This window comes from Nyctereutes procyonoides, unplaced genomic scaffold (assembly GCF_905146905.1).
Source record: "Nyctereutes procyonoides isolate TBG_1078 unplaced genomic scaffold, NYPRO_anot_genome, whole genome shotgun sequence".
NCBI classification, from domain to species: Eukaryota; Metazoa; Chordata; class Mammalia; order Carnivora; family Canidae; genus Nyctereutes; species Nyctereutes procyonoides.
This window is the reverse complement of record NW_026575048.1, coordinates 31,545,137-31,570,914: the sequence shown is the minus strand read 5'-3', so window position 1 is coordinate 31,570,914 and position 25,778 is coordinate 31,545,137. Positions and strand designations below refer to the sequence as shown.

The following is a 25,778-nucleotide window of genomic DNA, read 5'->3' as shown; positions in this document are numbered from 1 at the left end:
GTTCACATTACAAAAGATCAGTTCACATTCAACTTGGAATAGAATATACAAGTTTGTAGAGCTGTTCAAAGTATTTCTTGGGCTTGTTGGATGTGTGGTATGGCCCGTATCCCTGGAAAGCCCATCAGCTCCTGAATGTCTCCAGAGGTCCAGGAGAGATGATTGGCTTTCAGGAATGCACTTCTACGTAGTCACAAAGACTGAAAGTCATGAGTCTCTGAGTTCCTAGCCTGTCTCTAACCACAAGACTATATAGCCTTCTTTTCTGAGTAATTGCTTTCACTGAATAATTTTTAAAAAGCCACCAGGGATGCTTTCACAGGACAAAGTAAGGAGGATCTACCCACTTAAATATTAATCTTTGAGCAGCCCTGGTAACATGGGAATTTCTCAAAATGTTCTGTGGGGGCAGTGCCAAGAAGGTAATTAAAATTGCTGTCATACCTTTAGGCTATTGCAGAGGACAGGGCTCCTGGAGGTCAATCAGTAAGGAGAGGTTCTGTGCTTATAAAAATAGGCCTGGTATTCTTTACAGAATTACAAAGGGCACTATGTGCTCTGGTTTAGAAATGCAGCTGCTTGATTAAAAACTGCAGAGCAGGGGCGCCTGGCTGGCTCAGTCGGAAAAGCATGTGACTCTTGATTTCATGGTCGTGAGTTCAAGCCCCATGGTGGGTGTAGAGATTTCAAAAAAATAAATAAATAAACTTAAAAAACTGCAGAGCAGTAACTTCCAAGGGAAACCATGAAAAACAAGGGGAATGTTAATCTGTCTAGATGGATGTCATCTGGGAAATAAGCTCAGATATGGTTAGAGAGGCATTATTGGTGTTTGTGCTGGGTCTCAGGTAGGATGTGGATGCTGTGTGGGGACAGTGGAAAGAACATGACTTACTTTGGAGTGAGGAGGCCAGAATCCAAACCTTGGCTCTGCCACTTAGTATCTTAGGGAAGGTTATTTAACCTCTATGAGCCTTAGTTTCTCCGGCTCTGAAGTAGAGGCAATTACAACAAGATCAAGTTTGTAAAGAACATGGCTTGGCACTGAGGAAGTGCCGAGTCCGTCCCACATGTGGCATCTCATCATTGCCAAGAGACAGGAGAGAGGATTCTGAGAGTTGGAGCTTCCTTTTCCACTTCTTATTTATATCTAACATTTACAAGAATGTAGGAGACCTCCGAACCAATAGGAATGGGACTCCAGCACCATCCTCTTAGAATCAAGTGCTTCAAAGAGAGAGGTGGTTTTGTGAGCACCCACTCGAGTCCAGAGGTAATAAAAGGAAACTCAGAGCTTCAAGAGAAATGAGAAAACCTCCATGATCTCTAAGTTTTCTGGGTTCCTTTTGTGCTCTTATGCTTAACAGTGTCATCAAGTGTGATGAGGCAGAGTGTGTTTTATACGTGGGGAATGAGTTTGAAGCCCCCCGAAGCTACCACTGAGTGAAGTTCAGTGCAGGTGAGCTTCTAAAAGCAAAGATTTATGTGCTCATCACAGTCAACTTGTCTGGCAGGCAAAGCCACGAGAACAAAAATAAAAAGGTGTTATTTGATTCAAGAACTAAACACCCTGATCTTGACATCTGGTGTGATTGTGAGGTGCCTGTTGTGTCCTGGGGAGGTAGTCAAAGGAGTCCCAGGCCCTTCTTGTCCAGATCTAGTGGATCCTCCATGAGCCTGTTCTAGTAAGGCTTCCATGTACTCTCCAGAATTCCCAGAGGGTATCACTCTACCTCTATGTAGATATTGGGGGAATTTACCTCTAGGATCCTGAGTAGATTGAAGACATTTCCTAAGAGGCTGAGGCTGCAGTTCATCCATCCTCACAACCCACACTGAAGGCAGTGGTGTCACCAAAGTCTTGGTCATCCAAAATGAGCAGATCATGGGGCAGTGGTCTGTGCATCTTATGAATGTTGGCAATGCCAGCCTTAAGACATGATAGGAACTTAGCAAAAGCAGGCCAATAGTCTATCAGGTATGACGTAAGCTGAGGAGGCCAGTGGGTGACATCTATCTTTTCCATTAACTCACAATCACGACATGCTTTCCTTTGGGGCTGGACTGAAATGTTTGCAGTCCTCACTAATTGACAAATTCACACTCAAACTGAATAGTGCAGCTGGCATAGGCAGCTTCTGGAGAACAACTAGAAATTAAAGAGGATGAAGCTGGCAGTTGGATCAGTTAGGGAGAAGGTGCACTGGGGTCATTGGACCATATTCTCACCCACAGTTTTTCAGCCCTGGGTTCTACTCAGTTAACGATAAAGGCCATCCTATATGACACAGGGTTTACCAAGACACTTAGTATCTTTCCTCTTTTGAATTTTTTTTTTAATTTATTTACAATAGTCATACAGAGAGAGAGAGAGGCAGAGACACAGGCAGAGGGAGAAGCAGGCTCCATGCACCGGGAGCCTGACGTGGGATTCGATCCCGGGTCTCCAGGATCGCGCCCTGGGCCAAAGGTAGGCGCCAAACCGCTGCGCCACCCAGGGATCCCTCTTTCCTCTTTTGATACAAATCCTTATTCTCTCTGATTCAGAATCATAATTTCCTAAGTAAATAACCTAACTCTAAAAACTGCTTCAGTTGTCATCCTTGATGATGTCCCTTTATTTCCTGTCTCCATCCACTGTACCAGCAAGTCTTGTCAGCTCCACCCTCCTTCTCCATCTTCACAGACACCTTCTTGGTCCAGGCCACATTTTGTCTCCTGGATTCCTGCAACACTCCACCTCCACTGGCTTCTTCCAATCCATCTTCCATCCAGCGGCAACACTGACATTTTAAAACTACAATCAGCTCACATCACTGTGTTTCCTTAAACACTCTCATTGCTTTCCATGGCCAGAGTAGAACCCAGCATCCTTAGGGTGGCCAACATAGCTCTGTCCTATCCCTACGATCTCATCGGCTCTACTACCCCCTTGTTCTCGCCTTTCCAGCCTCGTGGTCTTCTCTCACTTTCTGTCTGCAGAGAGGCCCAAGCACAGCCCGAGAAAGCAGAGAGCCGGCAGTATTTTACAGTACATGCTGATGAGAAGAAAAAAATAGAAAATAAGAACAGAAAAGTAGCTTATAGCCAACCAATTTCTTTTCCTTTTATGGAAGCTACAAGAAGACATATGCTAATAGGTTTTAGAATAAGTAGAAATCTTGCTTTGAAGGCTGGCAAAATATAGGTTGTATATGGGAAAGGGGGGATATTGATAGCTACGTTCCCAGTATGCAATGAATGGGGTGCCCTGAGCATCCTCAAGCATTTGTGTTTGTCCTGAAGCAAAGAGAACTTCCTCTCCTTCCAATCTAAGGACAAGGTCCTGGAGAAACTCAAATTATACAATTTAAAAAGGGCTCTCGGTCAGTATAGCTATTTGCATTCAAACGAAGTCATTTCTGAAGCATTCCTTTCAGAATTCCAATTAGAGATTTAAAACATACCCGCATATAAATGGGAAAGATTTAAATTGAGGTGTAGAACCATATTGAGGTTACTAACTTAATATTGTTTCAGCCATCAAATAAATGTTCCATAGTACTTAGTTCATAACACATTTCAAGTTATGTCTGGGCTGGCTTGGGTTAATAGTCCCTTTAATTATTCTAATGAGGCTTACTTGCTTGCCAAGCTATATTCTCATTCCATTTAGCCTATTATACTACCGTATATTTTTTGATGGGCTCCCTTACAATTGGTGCTAAGGGAGCCACTTCTGTCCAGGGAAGATGAAAGTTTATCTTTGTGAATTCTCATGCATTTATTCCGCAAAGATTTATGAGCACCTACTGTGTTCCTAGGCTGAGCACTGGAGACCAAACAAGACACAGGTTTGTACCCAGTTAAGGGGTGAACAAGTGATTAGCACGCGGAGTATAACTGGCAACAGGCAGGCTTCAGGAGCATTGTAATGAAGCCGAGGCACAAAGAAAAGTCAGCTTGCACCAGGCAGAGTGGGAGTGGGAGTCCCAGCAGGGAAAACAGCCTGAGCAAAGACTATTGGCCAGGTGGCATTAGCATCCCAGGTGCACGGGCCTTCATGGTGTAGTTCATTTTGACCTTGTGGCCTTCTGAGTCTTTAGGAGCCTAGATTCCTCTTCATCTTTAGCTCAGGTAACCTTAAAGGCCCTAGAACGTGGGTTCCTTAGCTCAGGTAATTGAGGTCTACCGGTGCAGTACACCCTCCTTGTTCTCAGGTTTCAATTTCAAATGGGAAATCTTTGAGAGGCCACAACACACCCCCCAAAGTTAATGGTGTACTTTTTATGTAACTGAAGATAGATTCAAATAAGAATGATATGAAGTGAAATGCACAGCCATTGAAAGTATAGTTTAAAAGAAACTTATTTTAGTAACTGTATTGAATTACATAACCCTGGATCTATGAAATCATTTGGGGTTCGAAAGGGTGACTTTAATTTTTGCTTGTATTTTACTGCATTTTCCTTGAGTAAGGTTCACAAAGGCAAGAACCTTTGCTCTCCTTCATTGATGTTTCCTAAGAGTCTAAAATAGTGCTTGGCACCTAGTAGGCACTCAATAAATATTTGTTGAAAGATATAGTGGCTTTTGGTGGAGAAATTACATTCTGTGTAAGTTTCCTACATCTTGGAGTCTTGATTATCAAAAGTCTATAGTACTCTAATGATAGAGGATTTAGGGTTCCCTCAGAATGGGCTGCAATAGTTCTAATGTTGCAAATAAACTAAGGATGACACTGTTAAAAGGAAGGGCTTGAGGGACTTATAATCGTCTCCACAAGGTTTTGGATAAAGCTCGCTTTTTTAGTAGTTATATATATGTATATATATAACATATATATGTGGTAAATAGACATGACGCAGTCTACAATCCCAAATTTTCTGTAAATCCACTTACTTCCTATTCAAAGCCCTATCTTGCAGGAGTGGGTGGAAATTAGCCATCATTCATTATTGGGGACACTCACACCCAGTTGTGCCAATATCCTTGGGGCTTCCCAGGGTCAGACTAGCTGCCAGTGAGAAGCCCATGGTTCCAAGGGCCTCAGTTTCCCAGGATGCCGCACACAGCTGTCCTCTCTGGGGTCCTGATACCTGTAGGGAGTGTATGGCCCAGGTGATTGCCATCATTTTCTCTTTCAGTTTCTGGGATGCCCTGGAGCACTTTGAGCCCACAAAGTCAGTCCTCTAGCCTATCCTTCCTTCTGGATCCACTGCATTCCTCACTTCAATGAGCTCAAACACCTCTGCTTTCTGCCCTGAAGAAAAATCCCTGAGGCAAGGAAATAGAGTCTGGGTATGGCATGCAGGTACAAGGTGGACAGAGAGAACATAGGAACAAACAGATTGTCTCAATAAGTTATTCTGTTCCAGGCAGTATTGAATGGCCATTTCAATCATCCTTCATTTATAAGCCAATTAAGAAAACAGCCCTCACAGAAGCCCAAGGACTACGGACCCGAAACTGGACTATGGCTACATTTGCTCACACTTCCATAGCAGTAAATAAAAAGCAAGGAACGTTGGGCACATTGCTCCTTGCTCTGAGCTCGCTTTGGCTGGAAGGCAAGAAGGCTCTGTTTTTGCCAGCAAGTGTTTGAATGTAACTGAACTCCCCTGGCTTCCGGGCATCTTTCTGGTGTGTGAACTCTTCAACCTCTGTCACTCCAACGCTTTCTTCCATTCTCACCTCAAATCCCTGGGAAGCTTCTCAGAAACTTCAAAAGTCACTCACTCAGACACTGCTTTGGTGGTTGGAATATAAATGTTGAAGAGTCTTGACATCTTCTATGGGGATCTTTAAAGAAGACTTCAAAGAAACAGCTCTCCTGCTTTGAGAATTTCCCACATAAGTAATAAATGAAAATAATTCCCCTTTCTGTATGTCTCTGATCTCACCCCGAGGAATGGGTTTATTAAACAGGCCTGAGAGATTGCTGGGGAATCTCTCCAGGGCTCTTAGGAGCTCATGTGGTCACCGGAGTCATTTAACCTCTTCCAAAAGCCTCATGTGATAATATGTGGACACTGTCGTTTGGAAGTCAGGCTTTATTTGTGTGTGGGGGGGGTAGATTATCATTATCATTATTATCATTATCCTTCACAAGTACTAAATCACTTTTTATAATAAAGAAAAAGTCTATTTTTCATGAGATTAAAATCTGAACCAATGTCTTGCTTCTGAATGTGGCATCTCCCCTTATTTAACAGAGCATCTTTATCATACCGTGTGTGTAGGGAACAGGATAGTGTTGGAGTTAAAAGGAAAAGCTTCGAAGTTAGCTAGTGCCAACCCTTCTATTTAAAGATAAGGAAACACAATGGAAGGATTTTAACTTTTGTCCTATACCCTGAAATAGAAAAGGATTGAGAAAAAATGAAGGAAACATTCTGTAACTGATCCTTGGCTTCCGTATAAAAATGGAATCATTGTACCTGTCTCATAGAGCTTTTGAGAAGGTTAAATGAAATCATACCTGGAAAAAACATAGCCCAGTTACTGGCACACATTAAGTGCTAAGTAAATGTTAACTGCTAAGGAGATTACTGCAGCTCTGGCCCAGAACAGGGCTCTCAATCCGGCTGCACATCAGAACTTTCTGAGATGTTGTCTCAAAAATGCTCAGGCCTGTGCCCAGCTGCAGATACTCTGATTCAGTTGGTCTCAGGAGGGGCCCTGTTTCGGTGTGGTTGAGGAATTCACTGGGTGATTCTCAATGTGCAGCCAAGGTTGAAACCCATTGGCCCAGGAGATCCAGGAACAAAAGACAGAACGTGTAGCCTTAGCACCAGGTAACTATACCAAGCAGATGGTAAAGGAAGAGAGAGAAGGAAAATTAAAATACTCTGGTAAGGTTTTCAAAGGCGTTTGAAAATGACATCTTTTGTCAACAGCAAGTTGATAACCAACCTAATTGAAATGAAACCATTAGTAAGGCTCAGTAAGAGTCTTACTAAAAAAAACAATAGTTTTCCTCTGTCCATATGGCTAAGGAGACCCATTGCCACCACTGAAAAAAAACCACAGCCAAATTAACAAGAGGGCAGTCATTTAATGCAGAAATCCAGTTAACATAAAGAGACAGAGGTTAAACAACAAGTAAGACATCAAACAATGCTGCATAGTGTCACTGATTAGCTCTTACACAGTTGGTCTTTTCTCCTTGGGATTTGGATTCCAGTACGAAGACAGAGAAGAGACGTCAATTAAAAATAAATAAATAAAATAAATAAATAAGGCAACAGAAGAGGAATCTTCCTGTGACAAGGAACATCCACAAAAAAATGCACAAATATTTGGTGCCGACAACAACAAGACACCATTAGGACAAGTTCCGAAGATACTGCATTAAAATTTAACAAGCATGGTACAATGACAAGAAAATTATACTCGCTTTGTTATGAATCCTTTTGCAAATAGAAATGATTCTCAGGTAATTGTTATATACAAACTTTCTGAAATAAATGGCAATCATACAAATTTTCCCATTGCAATTTCCTCTTTTTCTAAACCTAGAAATGTCCCATGGCACTGCTCCCTATTTCTCACAGTCAAAGCATAAGTAGTCATTAAAGCACTTGAATCCACAGTAGTCTTGTCCGTAGAAAGGTATGGAGGTTTTGCATGATTTTCTATCAGTCATCCAGAAAGGGCTGGCAGGAAACAGGTTGGAATGTAAAAGACCGTTTTGTGCTTGGGATCTCAACTCGAATTCCACTACGTTCCTCTCAGGAGCTGTCCACACTGTGGATGGGCCACCGAGTAGTGAACTTGAGCGTGGACAGTCATACCGTGGAGTCCCTGCCAGACTTTAGATGTGCAATCTTGGTCCGGCTAATAAACGGATAAGCGATGCAGAGACCTCCAGCTGCCACAATAAAGCCTAAACTGCACCAGGCGCAAAAGATAGACCAGCTGTAGCCGTGTTCCACATCATCAGGCAGGCTATAAATTAGCTTCGGGAGCCGGTTCAAATCATAGGAGATGCTGGCAGCATACGTGCAGAGGGAAATGGTGCAAAATATCCCTAAAAATAATGCAAAGAGAAGAGAATGGCTGGTTACAGTGTTGCCTGCTACAAGGCAAATGCTGGACAGGCCTTTGTGAAAATCAGGTCACCTGATGAGGCGGTCACTCCCAAGTTAGTAAAGGATCTCTAATTCTTGCACTTTAACTTGAATGCATTCAACAAACATTGGCAAAATCCTTATGTGCCAGACTGTACACTACGTATTGAAGGTATAAGAATAAAGAACACAGGAGAAAATTCTGATAACTTGAATTATTTAGGATTATCCTGCTGGAATGGTATGCATATTTGAATTTATTTTTGGTTTTTGTTCTTAAAACAATGAAATAAAAATTCTAACTATTTTTAAGGAAAAGATCTTCTATAATCACTCAAACCTAATATAAAACAGTCTTCGTGTCCCCTTATTCTATACCTGATTTGACACATTTTTATGTAGTTCCACATCATACAGAGCCCATTGTCCTTTTCAATCGCCGTCATCATTAGTATTTATCATGTTCCCTGTAAATACTTTAAATGAATTTTTCATGTGCTAAATTATGTTTTAAGGTACAAAGTGTGGCACATACTAGGGCTTCAACAAATCATTGTGGGTTTTTTCAATGAATGAAAAAAAGCTTTTATTTTTTTAAAAAAGATTTATTTATTTATTTGAGAGAGAGGAGGGGGAGGAGCAAAAGGAGAGAGAGAATCTCAAGCAGACTCCACGCTGAGCACACACCCCGATGCAGGGCTTGAAGCAGGGCTGGATCTCATGACCCTGAGATCATGACCTGAGCTGAAACTAAGAGTCAGTCAATTAACCAACTGAACCACCTAGGTGCCCCTGAATAAAAGCTTTTAAATGATACAAATTAAATCCAGGATGTTGGAATTGACTAAAGTAGCTAAGTAAGGAGATCATGTACTTCAACCATTCAGAATATAGGAGACAATCTGGGTGACATAAAATGGACAGATCAATTTTATTTTTTTGTACCAACACATGTATGTATAATTAATTGTCCTTCCAGAACATGAAAATCAGAACTCTGATAAAAATTCCCCCCAAACAGTATTTTTAGTACTTAAGTGATGCTCCAAGGATATAGATGCTTCTTTTCCATCGCCATGGATAGGCAGGGATCAGAGGGAGGCAGTTGCAGGAGATGGGTAATAAAAACAGAAAGGCACACTCAGTGAAGTCTCGGAACATCCAGTTTGTTCCAAGTCCTGTGGATCTCTTCTTCATACTTTGGTTTATCCCAGCATACAACGGAGGTCGCACCAGTTTGCTAGACTATTGCTTTGGGGATGCATTGAGCATCTCCATAGGTAAGAGGGACACAGATTTGGGGACTACCAGAAGTAACAGATTCCCCTTGATCATTTTTAATAGAGCTCTGGGGATCAAAAACACTAACAGAAAACTAAACTCTGAGCAGGCAGCCATTGGGAGGAAATAAAGATGACCTTCACGCCATTTTAAGTGCCAGAACTCGGCCTGCACCCAAATGGCATCAGGGCACATAGCCTGAATCCCTTCCCAAATGTGCATTTAGAAAAAGAAATGTTTCCAATTAAAAGGACATTTGATCTGCGATAATTTGATATTTCCTTCTCTTGGTCTAATTCTGTTTTTAAAATCCAAAGTAATTCTCTTTTTCCAAAAAGGATAAAATCTTATCTTCTGACTTCCTGCCCCAGATTATTACAGCAAACATATCACTTTGAGCTGTCCAAAGATCATGACAGAAATCATTCTTTCATAAAGGACCAGACTGGTCAAAAAAATAATACTCCTTTGCTTCTTTCAAAACTCATGGAGAGCGAATGTTCTTACATTTACATGGATGTTTTCACTGGCATCACAACAAAGACAAGTCCTTCTACGGAATGTTCATAAAAGAACAACAAGGCAGTTAGAAAAAATTGATCTCTGGAGTATCAACAGGTAAAATATAATAATAGAACAATGACCCGACCACAGGAAAAACAACCCTTTTCTGCATTCCACTGTCTGCACAGAGCTGAAGGCCTAAAAGCAAGGCTTTTTACAAGTAATGTTGTTTTAATGACCTCTAAAAACTCGAGTGCAAACTAGGACTTTAATTATCCTTCGATGCCCAAATGCATTGGGCTGAGATCCTGGTCCCCAGATCTACTACGAATCACTGTGCGACCTTGAAATTACCTAACCTCTCTGAGTCTTAGTTTCTTCATCTAAGGGGGGGAAGAAATGGGAGACTTGGTTACTGAAAACGCTGAAGGTGTCAAATTTCTGTGATTCTGTTATTCCAAAATGAGGCATGGAGCAAGAACATTCCCCCGCCCCCACCCCCCAAAAAGAAGAATAATGCCATGTATATACTATATCTGCTCCCTTTGATTTTATACTAAACGTTGATTTTATTAGCACCTCTCCCTTGCCAATTCCATAAAGTTGCTTTCAGTGAAATGAATTTGAGCATAACTCCACCAGTTCACACGGAATGGAAAAGGATTATAAGAAATAAGATAACCTGAGGACTTAAACAGAGGATGATTTTCTCTGCCCTCAATGTCAGGAACGATTGTGCCTTCCGTCTGTAGACCTCATGGACACCGTGAATGATGTCACTGCTAGGAATTTCTGTCTCTTCCTGAGTTGCTGAAACTCCCTAAAGCTAATCAGTGGCTCACCATGAGCAAAAGTTGGGCACTTCATGTCATGCTTTTGGCTCCTGACCTCACCACCTTGGATCTAGCTTGCCTTGTAAACCTAATTGCTCCTTTGCTTCTCTGTATCGCTTATTCATATTTATTTTATGGTGATAAATATGTATCTCTGTGCGGCTTAAGTTCTTTTTGGAAGAGAGCACTTGTCAAACTCTCATGAAAGCCTTCTTTATTTTCTGCTGCCTTTACTCACTCTGCTTAGTTGGCAGGGAGGGTTATTAGGAGCCCACAAACATGCCCGCCCGTCTGCCCTTCCCCTTTCCCACAGATGCTCTCACAGGAATGCCCTTTCTGTGACATGTTTAATTCTTCCAAGATGCTTTTGCAGTTGCTCTCAGAAAGAAGAAAGCAAAGATTAACAAAAAAGCACATGCAAGACTTCCTCTTGTTAGATCCTCACATCTCTCAGAGTTTGCACACAGAGCTGCCACAACTAGTATTGTGGGATGGATGGGCCTGTTTCTGATTATTACCAGGAGACATACTGAGGGGAGAGAAAGCATCCTTTCCAATGTGCCCAACAAGATTTTGTGAAAGAGGCCTACCCCACTCAAGATATTTTAAAAAGGAAAAAAAATCCTCACTTCAAAGACACCAAGTATGGTTTAAATGAAGAAAACATCTTTGTTGTAGCTGGATAATTAGTCTTAGGTTGATACTGTGAAATTGTATTTTAGTTCCATACGCACATATCACAGTGCTCACGTGTTTTCTCGGGCTGCCATCTGAAAGTACCAGAACCTTGGGTTGCTGAAACAACAAAAATGTCCTCATGGTTCTGGAGGCTAGAAGCCTGAGATCAAGCTACTGGTAGGGCTGGTTTCTTCCAAGGCCTCTCTCCTTGGCTTGTAGATGTGGTCTTTTACTTGTATCTTCACAATATCTTCCCTCTGTAATTGTGTCCAAATGTTCTCTTCTTATAAGGACGCCGGCCATATTATCAGATCAGGGCCCACCCTAACTGTACCTTAATCGCCCCTTTAAAGACCCTATCTCCAAATATAGTCTCATTGTGAGTTGCTAGAGGTTAGAACTTCAAGCAGAGGAATTTTGGGAGGGATGCAACTCAGCCCAAAGCATCGTATGTGTGTGTAGTCAATGTATAAAGTATATTTCTATTTCTTTTATAGGTCTTAGCAAGGTTTTACTATTTTAAATGTTATTTAATCAGCTACTCGGCAATTAGTTATCAAGCATCTACTATGTCCCACCCCAGTTCTTGATCATCTTGGAGATGATTTCATGAGTCCTAGTTGGTCTGATATGGTTTGGTTGGTTGGTTTGATATTGCTGTGATCAGGAACCCCATATGTGTCTTTCCATTCCACTTTCCAGCACACATCTCAGGGCAAGGTAGTAGACACCTCCTAGACTAAAGTTCCACACAGAGTGTAATAGTGCTGAGCGCAAGGAGTCAACAAAACCTACCGAACAAAACTGAGTTCTACAACACATTGAGTTCTACCAACCTAAGGACCAGGTTATCCCAAATTATGCCATGCAGAACTTACCCAGAGAACAAGTTATTGCAGATCATGCTACACATTTGTCAGTAGCAATCTAGTTATTGCAAGGCATGGGGCAGGGGGTTGAAAAGATTAATAAGGTACCACCCCTGCCCTCAAAAAGTTCCAAGTCTAGTGGTCCTTCCTGAAGATTCAGGAAAAGAGAGGTCACCTCTCCCTCATTCTTCTCCTAGGTTTTCCTTCCTTTCGACTCACTCCCTGACTAGTCAGGAGTCCCCTGTGGCTACCACTGATATTCGTCAGCCCAGCTTGGTGGTGCCTGGGGATAGAGGCTCTTGGGTTTCAGGCTATAGCTCATGGTTATTGTTGGCAGCATCTTCAAAAGAGTGAAGAATTACTGGTTCTGAAAAGCCCTGTATGCAACTCCTTTTCTTATATTAAAAAGCTTTCGACCAATATTCTTAATTAGCAGATACAGGGATATTGCAGAATTATAGGGTTGGAAGGGATCTTTTTGGAGCAGGATGGAAGTAAATTTATGCAGCCATCCCAGATCATCAACCCAATTTCCTTCCCTGAACTCCTTGAGATGCCTGTGGCCAGCTGGCGAGCTGTAATTAGGGGAACTGGGCCCACCCTTCTGACCATCCTCCTTTGATGTGCTTTCACAGTGTGAAAGGAGAGAGAGCGGCTTCACCCCGGTTAGCCCGCTTGATAAATAACACAACTGCAACACCCAAAGGCATAAACATTGATTTTTTTTTTTCTTCACTCCTTCAAAAGATGGCCTGCCCATCATTCTGGTCTCTTTGCTCTTCCAGCAAAAATGCCTCATGCTACTTTCACACAGATTGCTCAAAGAGCCATTCCTAAATGAATGGACAAGACTAATAGAAATAGAAAAAACTTTAAAAAAAATAAAATAGAAGAGGCACAATCTGCAATTATTAAATCTGAAAAAACATCCAATCTTCTTCTAAAAGATGGCAGCACTCTTATTTCATGCAAACCCTGACCTGATGTGACATGGGCTTTTTATAGTCCTTATTGATCCCACTTCGTGTGAATATTCATATGTTTTGCAGCAGAAATGTTAATGGACTTGATTTCAGATCCTGCTGAGGGTGTTAAATAACCTAAAATCTATGCACCATATTTGCCCTTCTAAAAGAAAACTTAAAAACCCTGAATTCCAAAACACAGCTGGCTGCCAGTGTTTCAACTAAGGCACTAAGGACCTGTGGTTTTAGGTCATAATCAGTGGGTAACCTAGACAATTCCATATATCTACTACAATGGTTTTTTGGTTCTGTTTTTTCACTTTCTAATGCATTGAAGTAAAGGAAGAGATAACCAAACACGGGCATTGACGGTCCTTGTGCTTTGCTGGGCAGCCTGGGCCCTGTCATCTTTCTGTCTGTTGTCACAATTCTCTGAGCCCTCCCAGTGAGGGGTTATGCATCCAGTGGACAGTGAGGCCCCATGAAGGGAGGCCCAAGCTTTAACCAATTTTTGAGATTCCTAGTATTTTAAAAGATAATAAAACAAAAGCAATAGCAACCTAAGTGTTTTTTGTTTTAAATAAATGAACCCTCTCAAATATTTCTACACATACTGAAATTATTTTTTTAAAGATTTTATTTATTCATGGGAGACACAGAGAGAGAGAGAGACACACAGAGAGAGAGAGAGAGAGGCAGAGACACAGGCAGAGGGAGAAGCAGGCTCCATGCAGGGAGCCCGACGTGGGACTTGATCCTGGGTCTTCAAGATCACGCCCTGGGCCGAAGGCAGGCGCTAAACCACTGAGCCACCCGGGCTGCCCACATACTGAAATTATAATCGTTATGATGATACCACCATGGCAGTCTAATACAATCCATCTTTGTTGATGGCAATAGACTTTCACAGCAGCCCAGGAGCAGAAGGGGAGCTAGAAGGTGTCTTACTCCCTCAGTCCTCCACCTGTGCCTCTTGGGTCATTTGTCTGTCACCTCGGAGGCCACAAAGTCAAAGGGCCACACATGGGGCCCCGAGGGGTGGTGAGGTCCACCCCAGGTCCTGCTGGAAGGCCCTTTGAAAGGCCACAGGGGAGAGGAAGGGGAGAGCCCCAGCACTGCGGGGCCCACATGTGGGTGATCAAGAGCTGTCTGTAAGCAATAAGGCAGAGGGAGGAACACTGTTTCAAAGTTTCCATTTTAACATTTCAAACTGTCACATCACTGATGCTCTTCATTGAAGGTTTGGCTAATAAGTTCAGGCGGAGAATGAAGATGCCAGCGCATTAGAAGCGGCTAAGTTTAGCATCAGAAATCTGTGGGAGAGATGCTGACAAGGGCTGCTGAAGACACTTCTGCTTCATTAAAGTCAATTCTTTTAACCCTTAGTTGCTCTCCTCTGCTGCTACCACACGCGAACATCCTCCAGCTAATTCATCTCAGGCAATGGATTCACGCAGTGATCGGTATTTACAAAGGAGAGGTAAAGGCAGTATTTGAAACGGCAAAAAAAGAAAACAAACCTCTCCAAACGCTACGGTCAGGGAGGTCAGGGAACGATGAACACTCACAGCATTTCCATCCCCTGCAAGAGCATGCAGCCGCGCGGTACCGCCGAAAGCAACTGAGTAGAAGAACAGCCTAACAACACAGGAAAGCTTATGGCCGGTATTAGATAGAAACCTGGAAGACTAATGGTTGCAAGCATCTTTTTTTTTTTTTTTCAAATGAGGCAAACTCATCAGTGAGATTTGGTCCAGAATAAGAAAAATATTTAAACAACCTAAATTGTCAGGTGGTGGGATGTACAAGAGGATTTTCCCTTCATTCCAAAAATGTGGCTTAGCTAACCAAAAAGCAAAGAAAGCAAAACAGTGTTAGGTTGTGTCTGTTAGTCCTTCAGGACTGGTCATCAAACTTCAAGTGTATATGTCTGGGGTTTGTTTTTTGGGGGGTTTTTTTTGTTTTTTGTTTTTTTTTTTTTTTTTTTTTTTTGGTAGTTGTGGGGTTTTTGTTACAATGGCTATTGTTTTGGTCGTTTTGTTTTTGTTTAACAATTGCACAGGGGCTTTTGATGATAAATCCTTAGGATGCCTGAGCCAGTCTGGCTCGGAGTTACAGTCCATGTGTGGCTCAGAAACAAGGGCTCAGCAGGGAAAGGTGGGGTACTTGGCTTCGAGCTCTCCTCTGTGCCCCCCTAGCGCTCAACAACCACTCTCCTCTCATTTAAAAACAGACCAGCTTACAGCCTTCTCAGGAACTCTCACTGGCCCTGGCTTTTATGGTCCAGTGATTTATTTTACAGCTGATAATTGTTTTATATCTAAGAGCATCCTAAATTATTTATATGTTACCCATATTAAAGTATGTTTTAAAACCATCACTGAGGCTAGCTTGTCTATAGTTCCCCTCATTTCCCTGACAAGGGGATGTGATGTGGGCCTTTGCAGGGTTTGTGGGGAGTGACTTTGCGCTTCTTTGATGGATACAGGAGCAAGAGTCAGGAAAATGGGGCCTCAACTAACAAAAGGAGGGAAGAAAATGAGTAAGATTTTTCATGACCGTTATGCCCCAGCAGAGACTCAAAGGAATCCTCTCAGCTTCTTTGCTGTCTTGACCCACTGGTTCTGTAAATTTCTTTTTACATGAGGGACCCAATGTCTTGTCTTGAGGGTTCAAATCCTCCTCCCAAACCTCAGGAACTAGAATTTTAGCCTCCTTGTGCCACAGTCCTGGTGCAGTCACCAAAGTCTGGAAAGCTTACATTGGTTTTCTGTTCAGTCTCTTCAGGGGCCCTCCAATTTCTGAATACTCTGTCAGGGTGCTTACAACAATGACCCACGTTACTCAGAGGGAGGGAAAGGCACCCACGGTGGTTAGCAGGAAGGGCCCCTTCTAGGTCTTGGGTTACTTAGGCCTCAGATCCGGCTGACCAGAGAGCAAGGCGCCACCTACCTGTCAACTCCTAAAGACAGACAGACAGAAAATGATGTCAGCCAACGTTGGCAAGTACAGTTAACACAGGAGGGCATAAGCAAGTGAGCGGCCAGTAAGTGAGAAGTGCTAGCAAAACCCGTCATGGCCACTTGGGAAACTGAACTCCAGAGAAGAGGAAACAGGCTTGTTCAAGATGGCTGCATATCCAAAGTCGTATTAGCTCAGATACTGAGTATGCTTGTGAAACCGCTCACTTGGCATTCACTAATCACTAACATGTTAATTATTTTGTGAAGGAGCCAAAGGAAAAAAAGATTTCTTCCCCGTAGCCACTGTCAGTGTTAGCTGTCAACTCAGCTCCTGACTCCATTTTTAGACTAAAGTAACTTCCACTGGCTGATCAAAAAGACCACAGTCCTGTTTCCACACACCAACCCTCTTCCTATCTCCTGCTTTAAGATCAAGTCTCTCTTCTGCTCAAAACCTTCTGGTGGCTTCCATTACCCTTAGATTGAAATCCAAACCACTGGCTGCATCTCCTACCTCAAGAGGTACTATCCTTCTTCTCCCTGCACTCCAACCACACTGGTTTTCTTTCTGTGGCTCAAAATACCAACCCATCCTTGCCTATAGGGCTTGGCTCACCCTGTAGCACACTCCCAACTGCTGGCTGCTTTTCACAATTTAGCTGGGAAATCGCCACCTCAGCAAGGTGTTCCCCGAGGCCCCTATTCTACCTCATTTGTTTTCCTCACAGCTTTAATTACTATCACAAGTTATTGTCTCTGTCTCCCCACGTCAGAAAATGAAGGATTTCATCTGCCTTATTCATTGTGTCTCTAGTACCTAAGTAGTGCCTGGTAACATAGTAAGTCCTCAAAAACTACCTGTGGAGTAAAATGAATGAAACGTTTTGTGTGTAAAAATGACCTCAAAGGTGCCATCACTAAGTGAAGTACTTTGAGTTGACTTTCAACCCAGGAGGTGGTTGTGCTGATCACTCTCTCTCTGTGGGCTCCTGATAAGCAGTGGCCAGTGTTAGCCAAGAGTCCAGGCCAGGGCCAGGGCCAGGGTCAGGGCATGAAACAGAGCCAGGAAAAGCAGAGCTGGCTCATACGGAGACTAAACCCAAGACATTACCATCCAGCCTTCCAACGGGCCACAGTGGAGAAACCAGGCCTGTATTATTAACCCTGATGTTTTCTTTAAATTCGGTATTACCCACCAAAGCCAAATGACCTCTGGTTGCTTTTTTCACAAGTGAAAGCAAAATTAACAGAGCGAAGCTACCCCATGCAGAGCCGCCTTCACTTTCGCCCGGAGAGATGTCTGAGGTGCTCAGCATACCTGTCATGAGGAAAAGGAGTCCAGCCACATGTTGGGTCAAGCTTTCCTCCCAGAAGAAACTGACTGTGGCCACAATGCAGCCACAGAGCAGGACAGCTACAGCCATGCCCAGGAAGCCAGCAGTGATTCTTCTCAAATCTACTCTCGAAACACAAACATTCAAAATGAAAAGCAGAAACAGCAAAGTTAATGAAAACTAGAGAATGAAGAGCTTTGTATACACTAAAAAAACTAGTAAGTGGCACAGGCAGTCTTGGGGTCTGTGGGGCTGGGGTGGTTTGAGAAGTCTCTCCCCAGGCATTCCACAAGAGGACAGATGGGATCCAACAAATTCAGGGCCCAGAGTCTACCTTCTCTGAATCCACAGAGAAGTCTGTACCATGAAGAGAGTAGACCAGAGGACAATGCCAGGGCCAACTTAGGTAATGATAGCAAGTTACTTAGTAAATGGAGAAGGAGGTAGGGATGAGAAATATCTTTACTTTCCTTAGAAGAGCAATGAGAATACCTCTTACCACCACTGCAGTGGCTACACTTAATCTGGCTTTGGAGAAAGAGCCTACATAAAGTATGCTGCAGTGAAATACGGTTTTACCTGAGCACCACAGGTACCAATTATTTTATTTGTCTTTGTCTGTTACAAAGGCACAATCATGATCCCTGGGTCAGAAGCCCATTCCCTCCCCACAACTGAGGCAAACAAGAGATGGACCAACTACATGTACCTGGACATAGTTTCACTCTGATTGCTATCCTAAAGCAGCACTCTGATTGCCCACCCTCTGCTATTTTACTTCTATTTTCTTGGTTCCTTTTTTTTTAATGAATCAAATTTTAAAAACTGTTAGATAAATATGTATGTTTCTTCTTAAAACAATAGAGCCCAAGCATAGATCTGCTGCCCCAGAAGCCAGTCAACAGCTCTGGGAACACATGGACCATTCCTTTCTTTTAAAGGGGTTTCTCATTTCAGTTCAGAGCATCTATATGAAAACAGAGTATTACTACCTAGAAGAGGAAGTGTAGACACCTCAGACTACAGGTCAGGAGCAGAGATCATTTAAAGGGGCTGAGTTTAATGTTTAGGGGATAAGTCATTTTGTGACATCCACATCTAAGCAGGGGAAATGTCATAATATGTTATCTCAACTTCCTAAATTCCCTGTGGTTTAAGTAGTAATTCTATTGTCTACAACCATTAAAAGGCACAAGGTTCAGATAAAATTCACATAGGATTTATATTAGTACCAGACATGTTAAGCTTATCTGGTAAACATGGTACAGTTCCCCAAATGTGACTTTCTTAGAAAGAGCTATGCATGCAAATGCAGGAACTATCTTTCTATAAGAACCTCAAAAAAGATAAAGAGAACTCAAATACTGTCTTACTCGGCAACAGCAAGCCACAAACTCCTCAAGTAAAGAGGTGATGTTCTTTCCCAGGTTTCTATGTTGACCTTTTCTCACCACACTTAAATCCAGTGACTACGTGGCTTTCTGGACTGTTGATTAAGGCAAAGAATTCCAAACATGCTCATAAAGAATTCAGACATAAAAACACTAAGATAAAACTCTAACTCAGATCTGCTCAGAATGCTTGTTAAGATCATCCAACAAGAAAGAATTTTCAGGAACTCATACTATTAAGAAATAAACCACATTTTAGCCAATGACTTTCCAAGTGCTAAATTTGCCAATCATAATGTTTGACGTAAGACCTCTACTATAGCAGTATTACAAGAGCTTCCATGTTCATGTTTGTAATTCAAAACAGAGGCTTTTGATCTGCAGAGATTTCCTCACCAAATGAGATTCTGCTTGGTTTTCTGCAGTGTCCTTGGTCACCAAACACAATCGCCAATGTCCTTCCTGCTTATTTCACTAGAAAAAATGACAATGTCTACCTCTGATTAGGGTCTACTATTTTGCTTTCCTGAGTCATCCATCAGTAGGCAGCATGAATCAACAATTTTCGGGTAAATATCATCTCTCCTTAGTGTCACTGCATGATCCTTTCTAGATTTTCACATTTTTCCTGACAGTGAAAAAGAGTAGTTCCCATCGTCAAGATATCCTCTGATGACAGACATCCTCTGGGAAAATTACAACATACACTTATAAAGATATTTTAGTGGAAAGACCAAGATCTGAGATAGACATAGTAGCTAAAATGAATATTGGATAAACAAAACAAAACTGAGAGTACCTAAAGTATAATCTCCTTGGTTTACTAAGACCAGTAGCAGAGCAGGTCCTTGTACCGATGACTTGGTAGAGGAAAGATGCAGGAGGCCATTTGTGTACAGATGCCACCAGGGCAGAAACACACACTGTCCTATCTCACACAGCCTCAGGCCTGATTTTCACACATTTGATCTGTAAACAAGTTGTGACCGCAGTTGTGACCACAGCACAGTGAAATGCCTCTCTGAGTCTCCAACCAAGTCAGATTGGGCCCAGAGGCCCACAAGTGATCAGCATAACATCTTTCGGTTCAAACCTGAGAGGGCTGGTGGGAATACTTTTTGTTCAGAAAGACACCATTTCCTCTCTGACCCTTTCCCAGAAATACTCACGAAGCAGGTGCCATTCATCTTGCTGAATTGTCTTGGTTAAATTGAAAGGAATGTTTCGTAGGCGGATTGGCTGAGAAAAGTGGTACTTGATAGCCGTGCATCTCTGCGCAATACCTTGAAGGAAATAAGAAATGTGATTTACTACTGTGCTTTTTTTTAAAGATTTTATTTATTTATGAGAGACAGAGAGAGAGGCAGAGACACAGGCAGAGAGAGAGAAGCAGGCTCCATGCAGGGGGCCCGACGTGGGACTCGATCCTGGGTCTCCAGGATCACACCCTGGGCCAAAGGGAGGCACCAAACCCCTGAGCCACCCAGGCGTCCCTAGTTTGTGCATGTGTAATAGAATTTCGGAGACCTATGGCAGAGTAATGTGTCCTAAACTGGGTTGAATGGGGGGAAGGGATAGGAATCTCTCAATGACTCAATAATACAGGCAAGTCAGAACAGTAAAAACCTAAAACATGATATAAAATATTTTTTTAAATAAAAAAGTATTTATTTATTTGAGAGAGAGAGCAGAGCAGGAGGGAGAAGCAGAGGGAAAGGGAGAAGTAGGCTCCCCAGTGAGCAGGGAGCCCAACATGGGACTTGATCCCAGAACCCTGGGATCATGACCTAAGCTGAAGACAGATGCTTAACCACCTGAGCCACACAGGCACCCCTGAAATAGTTTTTTAAATCAGGTTTCACTTTTAAATATATTAAAATTGATAAGGATCTAAATTCTTCTAATTGTTTTTCAACATTGAATTTATAGTAACTAAACACAAAACACAGGCAAGGAGAAATGGCCTAAAAGTATACAGATGGCTGGGGGAAATGAACTTAAAATTTTAAGTTAACCCGGATAAATTACATGTGCCTGAACTTGACCCAATCTCAAACTCTCAAACAAGTTGCATCAAAAAGTTCATTCGGAAGTGTGTTATTTGGGAACCAGAAGACACCATTCCATAAAGACAACCTTTAAAGTTGGTGGTTTAGGTGTGATTCAGTCACCAGACAAACCTCAAGAACCTATTTAACTCCAAGGCAGCTGATGTATTTCCTTTTGATCGATTGATTGATTGATTTTATTGGAGTTCAATTTGCCAACATACAGCATAACACCTAGTGCTCATCCCATCAAGTGCCCCCTTCAGTGCCCATCACCCAGTCACCACCATCCCCCCACCCACCTCCCTTTCCACCACCCCTTGTTCATTTGATGTATTTCCTTAATACAAATTTTACTGACCTAAATTCTGGGTGCCAAGAGAAAGAGTAATATTAAAGGTAGAGAAGAGGGGGAAAAAAGTAGAGATGAGAAAGAAAAAAACTTTCCCTACCTTTTATGGTTGCATGGCCAGCTCTAGGCACAGTATTTTGAAATGGCAAATATACCCGTTGCTTTATCTGGTGCCTTCTCCTACCCTCCCTCCCTACCTATCCTTTTATTGCATAAATAAATATGGGCTGATTTTTCCCCTGGAATCTTCTGAGTCCCATAATTCAGCCTCAACCCTATGATAATGCTAGCAGCAACTAAAAAAAAGGGAAAAAAAATCCTCATAGATACAAATAATTGATGGGAGTTGATGAACTATAGAAATAAAGTGAATTTTTTAGAAATCAGACATTAAAAGGGGGAAATTCACATTTGAGCACAGTCTGTATCATGAGCCCATCTCTGATGTGAAGGCACCTTTAGGATTATCTTCTTTAAAGGGTTTCTCACACAGCAGTATTCATTAAGAATTAATGGGTAGCTAGTTAAAAACATAGATTCCTGGATGGACCCACCCAAAAATGCTCTAAATCAAAAGATTTGGGACAGAGCCAAGAAGCTGAACTTTAACAAACATCCCAAGTAATTCTGAGGCAGGCTGTCCTTGAATCTCACTTCTAGAAACCCTGCCCAAGACACTCTCCGCTTTGGGGAAGATTTTAATTTTTTACTTCATGAAACCACAGATTCTCCCAAAGTTCAGAGCTCTTATACTGTACTCTGTGTTTTTTTTCAACATGAGTCCATGGAATCGGTTATGTGGTCTAAGGCATATGAGTTAAGTGTTTACATATAAGTTAGATGTTTATAAGCCATAAAATGCCTGTACTTGTGAAGAACAAACCATCTGCTATGAGAATACTAGCAGATAATACACTGCAAATGTATTATTACCTTGCATCTGTATTTTTCAAAACTGTCATTCCACTTGATAGTCATCCTCAAGCTGACCTTGAGACTCCACGTAATCAGGGAGTGAAGACTAAGGCAGAGTTTAAGACTAACCCAACATACACACAGAGCCCACCAGCAAAGACTGGGACTTCTTAGTTCCAGGCAAGTAAGGACATCTCTGTCCATCAGCTTCACATGAAACTAGTCAAGCAGAGGCTTCAGGGGTCACAGATGACAAAGAATACAGACTTTACAGAATTAAAGAAAGATACTTCTTTCTTTAACAACAGAAGCTAACAGCAATAATGTAAAACAATAACAAACCCTGAAGAAGAAGAATCTAATTTCTAGAGTTGCTACCTCATATTATTTTAAATACTGTTTTCTTTTTTTAAGATTTTATTTATTCATTTGAGAGATAGCAACAGAGATAGTGACAAAGATAGCAAGAGAGAGCATGAGCAGGGAAGAGAGCAAGAAGCAGACTCCCTGATGAGCAGGGAACCTGACACGGAGCTTGATCCCAGGACCCCAGGGTCATGACCAAATTCGAAGGCAGATGCTTAACCAACTGAGCCACCCAGGCGCCCAAATACTAGGCTTTCAACAGAAAGGTACAAAACATACAAAGAAACAAGGACATATGGCCCAAGGGTAAGGAAAAAGTCCATCAGTAGAAACCATCATCGAGGAAACCCAGATGTTGGACTTATCTGATAAAGACTTTAAATCAGCAGCTTAAAATATGTACAAAGAACTAAAGGAAATCATATCCAAAGAACTACAGGCAAGTATGAGAATGATGTCTCACCAAAGAGAGAATATCAGTAAAGTGACAGAAAGTATAAAAAGAAAAAAAATAACTGAAAAGTCCACTAGAGGAGTGGAAGAAATAATCAGCAAACTTGAAGATAGGTCAATTGAGATTATCCAGTCTAAAGAAAATGAGGAAAAAGGAGTAAAGAAAATAAACAGAGCCACCAAGAACTGTGAGACACCACCAGTCATACCAATGTGAGTATAATGGGAATCCCAGAAAGGAGAAAAGAGAAAAGGGGGCAAAAAGAATATTTGATGAAATAATTGTCAAGAATTCCCCAAATATGATTAAAAACATGCATCCTTATATCTGATGAACTACAAATAAGATAAACTCTATAGTGAGCCACACCCAAACTGAAAGCCAAAGAGAGAATTTTGAAAGAAGCAAGAAAAAAGCAACTTATCACATAGAGGGGTTCCTCAAAAGAGTAGAAGAGATTTCTCATCAGAAACTATGGAAGGCAGAAGGGAGATGATGAATTCAAAGCACTGAAAGAAAGATAATCAGAAATTCTGTATGCAGCAAAGTCATTCTTCAGAAATGAAGGAAAAATAAGGCATTTCCAGCTCAACAAAAACTGGGAGAATAAGTCACTAGTCACTAGATCTGTCCAATAATGAAGACTAAGGGAATGTGAATGAAATGAAAAGACAGTAACTGAGTCCACTTGAAAAAAAAAAAAAGACTATTTGTCAAGGTCATGACATGGGTAAACATAAAAGACAGTATAAATGTATTGTGTGTTTTGTAACTTTTTCCTCCTATCTGATTTAAAAGATATAAAGCATTAACCAATAATTATAAATCTGTGTTGAGGAACATACAATGTAATTTGTATGATAATAACTGTGCAAAGGACAGGAGAGGGAATGGAGCTGTAAAGCAGCAAAGCTTTTATATATAAATTAAATTCAGCTGGTATTAACCCAAACCAGATTGTTATATATTAAAATGTTAATCGTAATTCACAGATAACCACTAAGAAAATAACAAAAAATATACATAGAAAATAAAACGAAAGGGAATTTAAAAGGTTACTAGAAAACATTTACTTAACAGAAGAAGATAGTACTGGAAAAGTAGAAGAACATACAAAAAAGAGCAAAATGGCAGACCTAAGTCCTCCCTTATGAGGAATTACATTAAATTTTTTTTAATTTTTTTTAAATTTTTATTTATTTATGATAGTCAGAGAGAGAGAGAGAGGCAGAGACACAGGCAGAGAGAGAAGCAGGCTCCATGCACCGGGAGCCCGATGTGGGATTTGATCCCGGGTCTCCAGGATCGCGCCCTGGGCCAAAGGCAGGCGCTAAACCGCTGCGCCACCCAGGGATCCCCTTTAAATAGATTAAACATTCCAATCAAAAGACAGAGATTAGCATTATAAATAAAACAACATGATCCAACTTTATGATGTCCACAAAAGACACACTTTAGATTCAAAGACACAAATAAGCTGAAAGTAAAAGTATGGAAAAATATATACCATGCAATCACCAAAAGAGAGATAGGAATGGCTGTCCTAACATCAGACAAAATGAACTTCAAGAAAAAAATATGTTACTAGAGACAAAGACATTTTAGAATGATAAAATGGTCAATCCACTGGGAATTTACAAAATTATAAACAGATATGCACCTACCCACGAACAGAGCCCCCAAAATATGGGAAGCAAAAGCTGAAGGGAGAAATAGACAATTCAACAATAATAGTTGGAAACTTCAATATCTCACCTTCATTTTTTTTAAAAGATTTTATTTATTCATGAAAGACTCAGAGAGGGGCAGAGACACAGACAGAGGGAGAAGCAGGCTCCCCACAAGGAGTATAATGCAGGACTCGATCCCCAACCCCGGAATCACACTGGAACCAAAGGCAGACGCTCAACCGCTGAGCCACCCAGGTGTCCCGTTATCCCACCTTCAAACATGACAAAGCAACTAGACAGAAGACCAACATGGAAACAGAAGACCTGATCAACACTTTAAAACAATTAGAGAAATAGCTATCTATAAAACACTCTACCCAACAACAGCAAAATACACATTCTTTTTGAATGCACATACAGGACAGACCACAAATCTCCAGGAGAGACCACAAATCTCAATAAATTTAAAATTATTAAAGTCATATAGAGTATGTCTTCTAACCATCCTTCAATGAAATTAGAAATCAATAACAGAAGAAAATTTGAGAAATTCACAAATTTGTGAAAATTAAGTAACACACTCCTAAACAACCAGTGAGTCAAAAAATAAAATCACAAGAGAAATTTAAAAGCACCTTAGTGAAAACAAACACCAAAATCACAACACACCAAAATTTATGGGATGCCGCTAACATGCTTAGAGGACAATTTATAGCTGCAAATGCCTACATTAAAAAACAAAGTGTCAAATCAATAACCTGTTAACCTTAAGAAACTAAGGAAAGAAAAGCAAACTAAATCCTAAGCAGAAGAAAAAAGATTATATAATTATGAAATAGAGAATAGACAAATAGCAAAATCAGCAAAACCAAAAATTAGTACTAAGATTAGTAAAATTGACAAGTCTTGGGTGCCTGGGTGGCTCAGATGGTTAATGTCTGCCTTCAGCTCAGGTCATGCTCTCCAGGTCCTGGGATCAAGCCCTACATTGGTCTCCCATCTCAGGGGGGAGTCTGCTTCTCCCTCTCCCTTTGCCTCCTTCTACCTCCCCCCACCAACTCCTGCTCTCTCTCTCTCTCTCTCTCTCTCTCTCTCAAATGAATA

General features: G+C 41.4%; 1 protein-coding gene across 7 annotated transcripts in view; it reads right to left on the bottom strand.

The window, feature by feature from the left end:
- Window positions 1-7,016: 7,016 nt before the first annotated feature.
- TMEM178A (transmembrane protein 178A) overlaps window positions 7,017-25,778 on the bottom strand; it is a 132,749-nt gene continuing 113,987 nt past the window's right edge. For all 7 annotated transcript variants that reach the window (XM_055326939.1, XM_055326940.1, XM_055326941.1 and 4 more), the window contains 3 exons: window positions 20,039-20,152; window positions 17,463-17,600; window positions 7,017-8,011 (listed from right to left, as the gene is read on the bottom strand). In XM_055326939.1, coding sequence (XP_055182914.1) covers window positions 7,770-8,011; window positions 17,463-17,600; window positions 20,039-20,152 — 494 coding nt within the window. In that variant the 3' untranslated portion in view covers window positions 7,017-7,769. The remainder of the gene's footprint in view (window positions 8,012-17,462; window positions 17,601-20,038; window positions 20,153-25,778) is intronic.